The 14,694-nt window shown below is 38.5% G+C and overlaps 1 protein-coding gene across 2 annotated transcripts; it reads right to left on the reverse strand.

Moving 5' to 3' along the window:
• Positions 1–3,552: 3,552 nt before the first annotated feature.
• Positions 3,553–13,839, reverse strand: LOC109029659 (uncharacterized). 2 transcript variants are annotated; one of them, XM_072302889.1, is made up of 4 exons: positions 13,343–13,839; positions 11,577–12,574; positions 9,027–9,405; positions 3,553–6,183 (listed from the first exon to the last, which is right to left on the reverse strand). In XM_072302889.1, exons 2-4 carry the CDS (start codon positions 12,293–12,295, stop codon positions 3,814–3,816), a joined length of 3,468 nt encoding a protein of 1,155 aa, XP_072158990.1. In that variant the 5' UTR covers positions 12,296–12,574; positions 13,343–13,839; the 3' UTR covers positions 3,553–3,813. The 2 variants fall into 2 exon arrangements, with proteins under 2 accessions (XP_072158990.1, XP_018895767.1); XM_019040222.2 differs by lacking the exon at positions 13,343–13,839 and adding an exon at positions 13,072–13,282.
• Positions 13,840–14,694: the final 855 nt, after the last annotated feature.

Here is a 14,694-nt window from a genome sequence, read left to right on the forward strand (position 1 = left end):
GGCTCTTGAAAACATTGACAAGAAAACATACTCTTGATTCAATCAGATTTTTGCTTAAATCGAAAGGAAATCCGCTCAAATTAAGAGGCTGGGTTCTTGATTTAAGCATCTAGCTTTTCCGTCTATTCGAATTTTGTATTTAATGGATGAAATAAAAATTCCTGTATTAACATGTAAAGTATTAGGCCATCAGTGATTTTGAAGCTACGAATATAGAGGTTTTAGTGGTTTTGAGTTTGACTCATATATAGTTTTTAATTTGATGAAGTATAGTTTTACTAGGGGGCTACGCCCCCTGGCCGCTACGCGGCCCAACCCCCCGAAGGCGCTCCGCGCAAACAATGGGCCGCTTCGCGGCCCTATTTTTACCCTCCTATTAGTATTAGTTTTATTTTTCCCCTAAAAAAATTCGATATGAGGTATACTTAATAGAATAAAAAAATTTTTGGTTTTGATGAATAAAGAAAAAAAAAAATTTTTGAAGTCAAAAGGACGCGTTTTGGAATGACCGCTTGATGAAGTATTACAGTAAAACAACGATCAGTTTAAATCGGATAATTATTAAGTATCTCTGGAGGCGGGGATCGAACCCACACCTTGATCAATGTGGACACTTCCGATGTCGTAGACGACTCGGCCACCGCTCGTCTTGAGGTAATCGGCGGAAATCTTGTGTAGATAAGTGTAGAGCTGATGCGCAGGCTACACACCTACTGCGCAACCTCCTCGACCACTGCGCATCCTCCCGCGCATAGCGGTAGCAGTCCCGGAGCACTCTGTAAATTCACTCACTTTAATAACGTGATTTTAAAAAAACCTGAGTCCTTTTTCCAAAATCTGATTAGAGCGGGCTCATCTAGAGCCTATTACCTGTCGATTTACGCAAAAATCATGGAAATCTGCCCAGTAGAATGCTCAAACGAACTATGACAAAAAGTATAAATTTACATTGTTTATATGGGAGAATTCGCAACTTTACCACGTAATATAAAAAAACCTGGGCCATATTTTCAAAATCTGAAAAGAGTTGGCTTATTTAGAGACAATTGCCCGTCAATAGCCGCAAAAATCATGAAAATCGGCCCGGTAGAACGCTGGAACTAAGCGTCACCAGTTTCGCAAAATTAGGAGGTCTTGGAGCTTATAGTATAGAAATCTGATTGAATCAAGAGTATTTTTTCTTGTCGATGTTTTTAAGAGTCTGGACTCTAAATCCAATGTGTATTTTTTCCAGTGCGTGCTAAGAAAAAACGTCATATGAACCTTCAGGCGTTGCCAAATTTTCTTCGATAAAATACGAATTTACTGGTAAAGCTGGGAATATTTTTTTCCCAAAATTTTCAGATGATTTCGCTCGGAATACCACCGAAAAGTTCTGAAATTTTTAAGGGAAAATATTCATAACTTTCCTCAGAGATGAACATTTTATCGAAGTAAATTCGGCAACTCTTGAATGTTCATACGGCGTTCTTCCTTAGCACGGCAGAGTAGTTAGGGCCGTGTTCACAAGTGCTCAGTATTGGAAGTTTGCAGTCGAGGATTCAGAGAGAAGCTTCGGGCCGATTATTGAAATTGATAGACAAAGCGTTAGACAAAGAAGACACATGAAGTATGAAGCGATCCCATCGGTTGAAATGGTTGGCTCCTATAGACTAAGGGAGAAAATGATGGACTAACTACGGGGTCTCTCGTGGGTTGCCGTTACTTAGTCTATTACCTACTTTCTTTCTCCATTGTAACCAACGACTTACATCAATAAGATCCCTCCATATCCCTTTTGTCGTCTTCGTCTATAGATTTGTCTATCAGTTTCAACAATCAGCCCACTGAGAAGGAGCAGCGGGATGACTGTTGAAATTGATGGACAAAGCAATAGACAAAGAGGCATAGGGAGTATGGAGCAATTCTATCGGTTCAAATGGGTGGATGTTTTAGACTAAGGGAGAAAATGATGGACTAACTGAAAACTCTTTTGTAGGTTGTTGTTAGTTAGTCTAATACCTTCCTCCTTTGTCTATTGCAACCACCCGCTTCCACCAATAGGATCCCTCCACGTCCCTTTTGTCTTCTTTGTCTATCAATTTGAACAACCAGGCTGCAGTTTCGGACGACGAACGCCCAGACTCCTTTCCAGGGAAGTTAGAAAGTGTCATTTTTCCTCCGTCTTAGAACATTTTGAATATTTTTTTTTTTTAAAAATATTAAATAAGTCCCTTCCAATAAGAATGTCTAGAATTGTGCAATTAGGAACGGTTTAGACCATTTTGACGTGATCATCGTGATTTTTGGGTAATTTTACCTTAAAAAATTTCAATCGTTAATTTGCATTTTGTATGTGTGACATACCAATTAGTTTTTGAATATGCTCCATTTCGCTCATGCTGTTCCATAAAACGAAATCGCCCAAGGAAATAAGATATTACTCTGTTACATCTTTGTAAACTTTTTATTGTATTATTTTAAGGAAATTGTTTGTATTAATTTGTAAGCAGATAACATCGAATAAATAATTTAAAAAAAAATCTATTTTACTCAGGATGTTCCCTAAAAGGGCACGAATCATTTGCCCCGTGGGGTACATCGAAATCTTTCGTGCGGGACCTTCAGATTGGGTTTGGTGTGCTAAGAAGTGGTAGTCTGTGCAAGAAATACATCATATTCACGCTGCTGAATTGCCACGGCAATTTTAAACAGTGCAGTCGAAATTTGCACCAAATTTAGGAAGGTTTGATGAAGTTTCCTCACAGACTGGCAGCTGTGTGGTCGGATCATCGCTGAGTTGGGTGTATGGAAGGTTGAGGGAAGATAAAAATATTGCCAGATGCTAATTATCGGAGCCAGGGTAATTAATAGTGACATTGAAAACCTCACCACCTGCGCGATGAACGCGCTTCGGCTCCCGCTTATAATCTACACCGCGAGCAGGTAAGTCTTCGCAAACGCCACACAATGGATCGAATCAATTGGCGAGGCCGAACAAAATTTGGAAACTTCAAAAGCTTATACTGTCGCTTATACAAAACTTTGAGGTTTTAAAAGTGGCCCCATTGGTTTTCTCGTGCATTTTGCTCTCAGAAGCATCCCTTAAAATTTAAAATTAGACAAAATAAACATCAAAAATTGCAATTTGAGTAACGAAATCCTTGACCGACCTCTCCCGTTGACTCGGTCCACTGTGCGGTAGCATAAAAGTACTCGCCGAAAAGAATAATCTTTTTTCTCCTTATTGTATTTCATGACCACGTTTAAGCTAGCTTTTGCAGTATGAGGTTAAGAACGTAATTTTTTTATAACGAATTACGGATTATTTGTATACTTAACCCAAAAGAAGTCTTCCAAAAGTACATAATCTCATTTGTCTTCTAGAAAAGCGGTTTTATTAAAATAGCCTCTCTTGAACAGCAAATTTACTTCTGCAGAATTTTAAAAACACTCTTTTCTTGAAGAAAAAAAGACTTACTTAAAAAGGTCAATGATAATACAAATATATTAAAAACCTTTCCTTGGAAAGTAAATTGCAATAAGTTTTGTAATGAATAGACACATGATACATTAAATGCTACATTTTATAATTTGCGTACTATGTAAGACTTTGAAGGAGACTTGCACCACAGTCATGCCCACAAAAAAAAAAAAAAAAAAAAAAAAAAAAAAAAAAAAAAAAAAAAAAAAAAAAAAAAAAAAAGTTCGCTGAGAACCTTGCCGTCTCAACATCTGACCCGGTTCCATCAATGATTTCACGTTTTTTCGGTTCATGCCTACCTTCAGCGTATTCATGTCCGAATCTGAATTATACCCCTGTATCTCAAGTCTTTATTTTCCTGAGGGGCTGGCTATAGATGTTCTTTTTAAAGAAATCATACATTTTTTAAGAATGACTCCTTTGGGAACCTTTACATTTGAAAAGGCAATTCCATTAAACTCTATTATCATATCGCGGTTTAGCCTTTCCTGTGACTGATTGCTAGCAGATAGTCTGCCGCTATCTTCTTTTTCATCAGAGGCTATGGCATCAAGTGTAACAGCTAATTTTGGCGATCGTTTTTCTTCGTTTTCACAAGGTAGGACTTTCCTTTCTAGACCCGAGGCTGCAGTTGACACTTTTGTTAACCCGTTAGATAAAAATTCATTCACACTGGCAGCATCAGATTCTTTATACATATTTGGTGGCATAATTGACCTTTTGCCCGTTGGACAGGGAAGATTTGATTTCCTGCCTAAAGTCACCATACATCTCTTAAGAGCGACTCCTGATGGAACCTGAATATTGGAGAAACCACTCCCATAAAGCTCTCTTATCAGTTTCCTGTTAGAATTTTCGCTTGACTGTTCGCTTGGTGAAGATTGCTCATTTTTAATAGAGGCATTAGTGCCAAAATCATGCATTACATTGGGCAACTGCTTCTCTACGTTTTCACGAGAAAGGTCGCCCTTGCCTCTTTTCAAGGCTACTAATAATGTCGGCATTCTTGCAAATTTCGATACTTCGCTCATAACTGTAGCATCAGATTCCGTATGAAAGTTTGTTTCTGCTTCATTTAGACACGAAAGAGATTCTGCCATTTTAGGTGGTACCTGGTCCGATGGTTGTTGCTGATTTTCAGATAACAAAGAGAAATTTCTAAGTTTTTTGGAGCTTATTACTGGCTCACTATTCAGATGAGTCTTTTCTGCTTCATACAAGAGAGTAGTGGGTAGTTTTGCATTTTTAGATCGCTTCATACTGTTGAAATCACTAAATGCTGGTGTGCCCGTTGAACTGTGATGAATTGACTCACCCGTCCTAGTTGAAACAGCTTTACTCGTTAAATTATGAAACTTATGCATGACTGACCCTTTGCCTTCCAGAGGGAGAGTTGATGTCTTTTCTAAAGGCACCGAACACTTCTTTAGAGTTACTCCTATAGGAATCTTGATTTTAGAGAAATCATTCCCGATAAATTCTTGCATCATGTTTCTGGTTGATCTTTTATGGAACCGTTCGCGTGGTGAATGTTGCTCATTTTTGTTGAAGGAAACAGTGCCAAAATTAGAATCTAATTTTGATGACTTTTTCTCTACGTTTTCACGAGAGGGGTCCATCTTGTCTATCATCAGGGTTGCCAACAATTCCGGTGAAGTTACGGATAAAACTTCTTTTATATTGGCAGTGTCAGATTCCTCATGAGTATTTAATTCTTCCGATATAATAAGAGATGGAAACATTTCATTAACTACCATTCCTAAGTCTCTATTATTTTGCCCATTTTTTTTGATGGAGTGCTCACAAGACGATGGAGAAGTTGTACATTTTTCAAGGTTTGCTGTTCCTTTATTCAAATGCGTCAGTCGTGGTTTACGCGACTCGCATAGTTCACCTTCTATTTCATCAACTTTACGATGTTTCTTATTGTCAAATTTACAAACTGCTGATTCATCGGTTACACTTACTTTTTCTCTTTTACTGTTCTCAATGTATGATGGATCAATCGCATTCGTCTGCTCTGAGCTATTCACCGTATCATTGTCGCCTGTCGATGTTTCAAAAGACAGTTTGTTCACGCTAAAGATGTTAACATGTCTCTCAATTTCGTCACTTAAACTTTCTAAAATCGATGCTGGGTTGACAATATTGACCCTTTCTCCAGAGTATTCAATCCTTTCTACTTCGCAGCATTTTACTTGTGTTTCTATATTCTCAACATGTTCAATCTCTTTTGAAAACCGTTGTTCAGTACTTGATTCATTTAAAACTGGCTCATTGGACGATTTAGTGGTTCTCAGAGATTTAAATTCGTTCAACGTGGATGGAGGTAATGGCGAAATTGAAGGTGTCACTAAAGTATCCATTGAAGGAAAAGGATAAGTTAGAATATCAGAATATGGAAGGTGCAGTCGCACATGCGATACATCTGGAGGCGATACAGTAGGTAAAGGTGCATGCATAATGCACGATTGCTTTGATAGACTTATTTGCTCTGCAGATTCTGGTAAAAATTCGTTGCTAGGTGGCGAATATGAAGACATGCTTGGTCCAGGAAATTGGTTTGAACCCTTATACACAATTTGATAAGAATTTTGACCGTTTGATTGAGTTTGGGGGCTGGTTTCAGAGACTGAGAAGCACTGATCTTCTACAGTGGCTCCGTATTGGGCAAGGAAATCATTCCGGGTTGGAAGGTAACTTGAATATGGATTTGATGGCTGCAAACAGAGCAGAACCCAAATTAGATATTTTATAGTAACACAATCCTTATTTTTATGTGGATATGATAACATGCAAAAACACAAATTAACGTGTCATCGAGAGCATGTAAAAATGAAAGTCTGTGTAACGTTTTCCTCTTTATACCAAGTTTCTTTTTTTCTTTGCGAGGATAATTATTTAGCATGGTCCATGCCATGCTTTTACATCGGTATTTTCTATGGGACTTGTGTACTCGGATTTCGTTTTGGCATTTTTACTCCTTATTGAAACGTGTAATGCGTAAATCTCCTTTCAATTTCACAACGAGACGCGAAATCGAATCCGTTTGACGGACATTGCTTGGCTGCAACAAAGAATGGATTGATAGAATTAGTCCCTATAGGTGGGCACGCAAGGAAATTAGTTCTTACTGATAATGAATGAGAAAATGCCTGAGGAGATTTTTAGAAAAATCTTAATTTGTACACCTGCTCTAAATTGCCTAACTATGCAAAGTGAAGGCGAATTTATAACTGAGCGGAAAACGCCACGCCCACGCAGCTCTGCGCCGACTCTGGCGCTATGTACGCATGTAAAGTATCCTCTAAAATATGGTGAATGAACCCTAAAAGCGGCAATTTCAATCCGAAAAGTTCCAGGGTTTTCATGTTTACTCCATGTGCTATTTGATGGTGGCGATTGCGGAAAGGCGGAACTGGGCCGGTGGAGTTTGCGTACCAGAGAATTTCGGCGGTGGCGATTGCGGACGAAGAGGTAAGCACTTAAATATGCTGCCCCCCACCCCTGCGGTGTGTATTAAAGAAAAAAATTACCGGAGAGGCTCTGGATTCCTTTCCGTGGATGAAAAAAAATATTAGTATTAAATATTAGTATTATATTAGTATAAAAACATATGAGCAGTGAACATGCAGTAAATTTTTAAAACATGCATATCAGAGATCAAGAACTTATGAATATTTTTCTTCCAATTTTTCATAGAATTTTGTTCGCACTTTAATACATATTACCTGAAAATTTCATAGAAAAATATTCATAACTTTTCTCAAAAATAAACATTGTATCGAAGGAAATTTGGCAACTCTCGAATGTTCATACGGCGTTTTTCCATAGCACGGCAGTTTGTACCTATGTACCTATGTGTTTTCATTTTTCATATGTAATTTTTTTACTTTCAGTAATTTTGGACTAGAATTTACAACATGTTTTGAATCCTAAAAATGGACTGAAACTGACGATTTATTAGTTTCTTGATTTCTGATATGCCTTTTTTAAAAATTTACCGTATGTTCACTACTCATATGTTTTTATACTAATATAATACTATTGTTTAATACTAATATTTTTTTTCATCCACGGAAAGGAATCCAGAGCCTGGCGGTGTGCTTTATTCGGAAATTGGGTACTTCGGGGTAGGTTCGACACCAAGAAAATACAACTTTTCAACGACTTGAGCGCGCACCGTGGTATACCCGCGATGTATGAAGTATCCTGCAGACTTGTAAGGCGCTATACCCCGCGTCACGCGCACCGTGCCGTACGCGCAATGCATGAAGTATCCTGCGGTCTTGTAAGGCGCTACTGTGCGCCGTGCGTGCCGGCCCACTGTGTTTGATGTGATTATTCAAACTTGCGGCGTCAGCGGTTTTGAACTTATGATTTCGAAGTTTTTGTTGAGTTTGCTATTGTCATTTCAAATGACAAAATATTACATAAAACCCAGCTAATTCGTATGTTTTCAATTATATTTTTATAAATAATATTTAAGCCTCTCCGGTAATTTTTTTCTTTAATATACAGCTCAGGGGTGGGGGGAAGCATAATTAAGTGCCAACCCCTCCGTCCGCAATCGCCACCGCCGAAATTCTCTGGTCCGCAAACTCCACCGGCCTTGTTCCGCCTTTCCGCAATCGCCACCGGCCTTGTTCCGCCTTTCCGCAATCGCCACCATCAAAATATAAGAATCCACAAACGCCACCGGATTCTTGGAGTTCGCAAACGCCACGTCCGCAAACGCCACCGCACCTTTAAAGTGAGTCTGACATTTCAATAACGTTCTTAGAAATGATATCGAGGATGGGTTTGGATTGCACGTTTGAAAAACCTATAATCTTTGAAGGGACTTCTAATTTTTTAAAAGAGAAATTACACTAACTTGTGGAGCTAAAAATAACTCTCGAAACAGTTTTGCTTGAACATGGGCCGATTTTTTTTCTTATGAACTGAATCCACCTACATACCGACGATGAAACTACCAGACCACGTATCTCGGTTTGCAACGTCGTAGACTTCCTATCATACTTTATTTTTTACACGGAAAACCACTGTGATTGAAAACTTCCGTGATTTTCCTTCTCTGTGCGAAGTTAACTCTGTGGAAACTTCAAGGCATGAAATTGATTCGTTCTCCGTTCAAAAAATGAAATGGGAACAGAGACTTTCAAACACTACAAACGAGATACGTGGTCTTGTAGTTACACCGTTGATATGTGAAATCGTAGCAAATTCCATCATCGAAAAACTATCGTAAAAATATTTTTTCGGCTTTTTGAACTTTTTTTACCGTTAAAAATATGTAAATATCTGAATTTTTTCTTTAAAGTACCCACTGCAGCCGTAATCAATACTCTAATAATTGAATTCGAGTTGCAGGGTAAGTTTCAGGAAAGAATCCGTCCTCGTCAAATATGGAACTTTAGACTTTAGGACTCAGAACTTTAAGTTGACTCATAAGAAAAAGTCTAGATTGGATATTCTAATTTGCAACTGAGCATTGATTCGAAAGTTTGCTTTGGAAAATTAAACTTATATTCCATGTGTAATGCATTTAGTTTGTACTTACTACACCGACGTCATGAGTTGTTGAACTGGACGAACTATAATTATGTGCCAACAATTCCCGTAGGTCCTTCAGAGCAGTTTGGTTTTCTATTCTCAACATATCTACCTCTCTCTTTAATGACGCCATGGATGGAGACCAAGATCTGCGAGACCGTCGATTGGGGTGTATTTTTTCTCTAATAAGACCCGCAGGACTTTTTGGCCTCTTGGAGCGCGGCAGCCATTTAGAGGTTGAGGATTCTTCATAATATTTGAAGGGGTGATCTCGAAATCGTGATCTGCTTTCTCTGCTATCGAAGTAATCCCTTTTTCTTAGTGGCGAATGAGACCTTGAACGGGAACGGCTACGAGAACTTGAAAGCGGAGACCAGGATCCAGACCTATGAAATTCAAATGTAATGCGTATACTGCCGTGCTAAGGAGGAGCGTCGTATGAACATTCGGGAGTTGCCAAATTTCTTTCGACAAAATGTTTATTTCTGAGGGAAGTTAGGAATATTTTGCTTTGAAATTTTTTGGAGTTTCAGGTGAATTTGCGAGCAAAATTATCTGAAAAGTTGGAAGAAAAATATTCTTAACATTCCTCAAAAATAAACATTTTATTGAATGAAATCTGGCAACGTCTGAATGTTCATACGGCGTTTCAACTTAGCGCGCAGTACATGTGACCGTCAACGAGGAAAGGGTTCTAGCCTGCAAAAACTTACAGTGAAATTATTAATATCAGAGCCAAAAGTAGTGCTCTACGCACATGTTGGCTTTACGGGATAAAAGAACGCATGAAAATGTTAAACTAAATTGTAGTAATGCCGATTTGAACTTTGAAGTCCGCATTTCCAGAGGCGTAGTATTTATGAGGAACAGCTACTTCTAATTTCAATCCACTTTGTTCAGGGTGCAAAATTTGCGGACTATTATGACGCCGCCTATTCGAACGATAATTAAGTGAACTACTCGCAACTTATTCATACGGACACTAGGAAAAGTTTCGTTGAAACATAAGTCCGATTTCCGACAGTAATTACTGTCAGGGCCGGATTTACCTACTTGCCGCCCATGGGCCGCCTGTATTTTGCCGCCTCCTTCTCATTCGTATTGAAACATCAATAAAAACCATCAACTGAACGTGCCAGCGGGGGAGGGGTGCATAAGGAGCGTTTACTCGTGTTGAACACATGTTTTGGGAATGCCCTGTCAACACTACTAGCAAAAGTTAAGTTTCGTAAACCAATCTCTGCGTGGACAAGGCCTTTCATTCATAAGAAATGAACAAAAAAATTATGAAAGAACAAACATGAATGTGGTTTAATGATTTCAACTTCCAGCGCCGTGCCGCGCAGACGCGTTGTTTGGCGCAATGTATGAAGTATTCACGCAGTCTTGTAGGCGGCATGCGTCTCGCGCTGACCGCACTGTGTTTGGCGCAATGCGTGAAGTATTCATGCATTCTTGTAGGCGCTAATATGTGTTACATGCCGATTGAAGCGCCGCGCCGGGGGCTTCTCCTTTTCATCTCAAGTCCTCGTCATCATTGCTTTCTGCGCCGCGCCGTTTCAGGCCAAATTGCGTGTTTGGTTTCTCTCTTAACTCGACTACTTAAAGGTGCTGTCTCTTGTATCACTGAAAGACGACAAAATTAAAAATTACTATACTCTCAGGAAATGACAGATTTTGTCGCCTTTTCTCGTTTGTATTTTTTTTTCTAATTCCGATATTTTTTTATACCTACATTTAAAAAAAGTGCAAAATTGGCCGCCCTCTAGATTTGCCGCCATGGGCCGCGGCCCATGTGGCCACCCCCTTGATCCGGCCCTGATTGCTGTCCTAAGTAATAGGTCAGTTGTACTGGTCGGAGAATCGTGTTTTGATGCTTGATTCTTGTAGATTAGCTGAGAATTATAAGATCTGTCTAAACAGCAACTCTCTACGTTCAACATAAACCAGGATATCGCGCAATGAAAAGTTCGGTTTATGACGTCATACGCTACGGTAGTGACATCATTGGTTTATTCCTCCTTGCTTTCATCCGTGTTTCACGCTGAGTAACCACTGCATATGTGTGTATTACTAATTGCTAAATCCGAGATGGAAGAGACCAAGGGTGTCACTACCGCGGTGGATGACGTCAAAAACCTGACTTTTAAAAGGGCAATATCTCGGTTAATATTGAACGTAGAAAGTTGCTGTTTGGACAGATCCTATTATTTTCTGCTAATCTAAAAGAATCATGCGTCAAGACACGATTCTATGACTAACGCAAGTGGCCCATTTTCTTCCGTTCTCAATGGTCCCTATTCACCATCAAAAATTATATTTTGCTCTTAAAGAAAGGGTCCATGAAATAAAACTGAATGTGAGTGTCTCTTTCAAGTAAAATTAACGTGCACCAAAAGTCAATTGTTCCTTCGGCTCCTGTTTTAAATTTTTCAATATACTTATTCTTCGAAACGAACGAACGTGCGAATCAAAAAAAGGAGTCGCTTGAAAAAGTCACTAAAAGTCACAAAGTCACAAAGTTAGAAGCACACTAAAAGAACTCAGAGTAACTTACCTTCGATACCTCGAATATGAGTTTTTTCGCTTCGGCGGGGGACTTGGACGATAATGGTCCCTCCGCGGAAAAAGATTTCTTCTAAGAGGAGGAGATCTAGATCTAGACCTTGACATAGATTTTGATAAAGATTTTCTTCGCGGTTTTCTGCCAGTGATATTGCGCGTAGAAATTGAGGCCTGGGATGAAGATTCTTGTCTTTTATTGCAAGGTGTTCTTCCCCCTCTAGGAATCAAGTCTCGAGAGGTACTTTTCATCTTCAAATCTGCGATCATAACCGATAGTTTTAACTCTAGCTTGTTTTTAGTTGTTTCTCCGTTACTTTTATTTTTCTTGCAACTATTTTCTCTTTTCTTTATAAGCCGAAGAAATGAAATGATACAGTTTATTGCATTTTTCTCTAAACTGATACGTCCTTTATTGTACAAATCTGCAATACCACTTAAACTTGACCGCACTGCTCTGTGCTTGAGTAAATTTTTAAATTCTTTGCGAGTAAAAAATTTCTGACACTGTTTCAGGATTTCCACGAGGCGAATGACTTTATTTAAGTCAACTGGAGCTCCTTGGTTTCCATCGGTACATCCAGTTTGAACAACATTGCTCTTGCCATGGTCCACTCTTGTAAATGCACAACTTTTCATTGAAAATTCCTGTATGATCGAAAGTCCTCCAATGTTTGCCATGCTCCTATTGTTCGACTTACTAAATTCTTCCATTTCAGGAGGAAAGTTTTTAGATTTGGTAAAGATATTTGGTCGTCAAAACATGCTGTCACACGATATGTAGACTGCTCATTTACACAACAAAGCGGTAGCTTTATTCCAATTAACTTCAGGCAAATTGTATCAATAACTTAACCATTCGCAAATGCCTCCAAAAAAATCAAGCCCTTTGTGACTGATTTATTGTAATTGTTGAATTGTTGACTCAAAATTTATATCCACATTCATAACCACGAGAGTTGTTTCTTGTAATAATTAGGGGCCACATCACTCCTAGAAAACGTGAACCGTAAATGAGACACATGTGGGGCAAATTAAAAAATAAAATATTATGTAACCTACTTTATAAGGAAGGACTTTTAAAGGACAAAAAACGCCCAAAACCATATTGTCACCGTAAAACTCCACTACTGGAAATGCATTGTAAGCGGATATTAGTAATTCAGAAAATTATGTTCATGGCTGAGTAAAAAATTTGCGTGGAATGAATGTTCCGATAGGCTGTTCTGCCGTAAAATTCTCAACGCACAATTGAAGATTTTTATTCGCAAGGTGTACATAATACCCTACTTATCTATCTCATCTCGAAGCGCTGCATAATCATAATTACCTATCATGAGATCTAAAAACGATTAGTGTAAGATATGTAGATGAAAATTGAAGATCACTCCTTGTTTGTTAGCTGTTAAAGTGTAAGGTTGCGAAAAAACGCAGTGCAAAATTTTGAGCGGAAAATTAACTTTCATTTGCAAATAAAAGTCTACACCTACTTAGGCTGAAATTGATTTTCTTCAAACATTTCCTCAGAGCTGATAAAAGAAAATATTGAAATCCAGAGCTTGCAAAACATTAAACTATTACGGAATTGGAAGAGAGCACTGTACGTCTTGCGTGCCAAGACCGGAGAATGAAGTGTCAATAAACCAAAACATGCAGCTGGAACTTTGTCATTCGTCAAGGAATCATCTTTCATAATAGCCATTTCAGGTAATCGCACAGGAGAATAGTGATAAATGAAGCATAAATCAAGATTTTCATTACCTAGTGAGGTAATGCTCCCTGCAATTTACGCATTCTCAAACTGAGAGCCTGAGCCTTGCGCTGTATTCACTACAAATTAGTTTCCGATGCATGACACATTTTTATAAGAGGAATATAGGAATCAGGCTTCCCATTTTTTGAATTTCATTGTGAATCATTGCATAATTAATCGTAATGCAATCAATTACCCTTGATTCTCCAGTGAAACTCGTTGCTTGTGAAATAATTACCTCTCATCGTTGCTCCTCTGACGTAAAAACGTATCTCGATTCCCGCATGACCCCCATAAAGCATGGATTTACAGGTGAAATAGGGCTCACAAGGAAATCGAGATACACTCTTACGTCAGAAGGGTGACGTCATGAATCAAGTATACGGATCATCTTCTATTAAGTTCAGTCCATCGACTGGAAAAATCTTCCTCTTCTTGTTTGATTTCCTTATATACCTAAAATTTTCTTATTTTCTCTTACTTTGTCGTAAATGTTACGTTTTAGTTTTGGTGAAGATGGTAAGCATTTTAATGTGTCAGAGAAGTTCATCGCTTCATTCTCTCATCCAATGGTTTCGAGTGAATAAGCCTCCATGAAAGTGAAGGTCCACGTGGAGACACTTCGCTAATAAACATTGGATGAGAGGATGAAGCGATGCGCTACTATGACATACATTATTGTGTCGCAAACGATCCTTTTTAGTGGTATGAAATGCATCAGCTTTTCTAATTATTTTCCCTTTTAAATGGAACAAAGTGGATCTCACAAGAATTCATCTAGAATTGGTGGTTAGATCACAATTAAGATTTTTAACGAGACTTAACGTTTGAAAAAAAGTTTTGATTCTAAATTTCTGAAAGCCTTTGCATCAAAGTCATGCCAACCAAAAGAAAAAAAACAAGCAGAAAAATCCAACATGAATATGTTGGAAAAGCGTGCCGAATAACTAAAATGTTGGACACATACCTACTATTTTCACGTCTTTGTTATTTGCATCAATTGGTACTTTTTGCTAAATTTGGGAGAAAATATTGATTCATGAACGTTGAATGTAAATTGATTTTAAAGATTCCGTCCAATTATCTTGATTTTAAGCTGATATGCGGCATTTCGCACGACCGTGATTTGGGCGAACTGCCGTGCATCGAAATCGCGTTGAGTTAATCTCTTTGGATTTCGAACTGTAACTTCTCTCCTATTCGGCCGATTTTTACAAATGAGGTCTCTTTTTATTTGTACACTAACGGAAAGTAAGGAAAAACTCGCTAAATAGACGGAAAACAATTTTTGTGAAAATTTGGTGGATCCTGGCGTCACGGTGAATGGTTAATCGGGCGTGGAAGATAATAGGTTCGACGA

The sequence above is a fragment of the Bemisia tabaci genome, chromosome 7 (assembly GCF_918797505.1).
Source record: "Bemisia tabaci chromosome 7, PGI_BMITA_v3".
NCBI lineage: Eukaryota > Metazoa > Arthropoda > Insecta > Hemiptera > Aleyrodidae > Bemisia > Bemisia tabaci.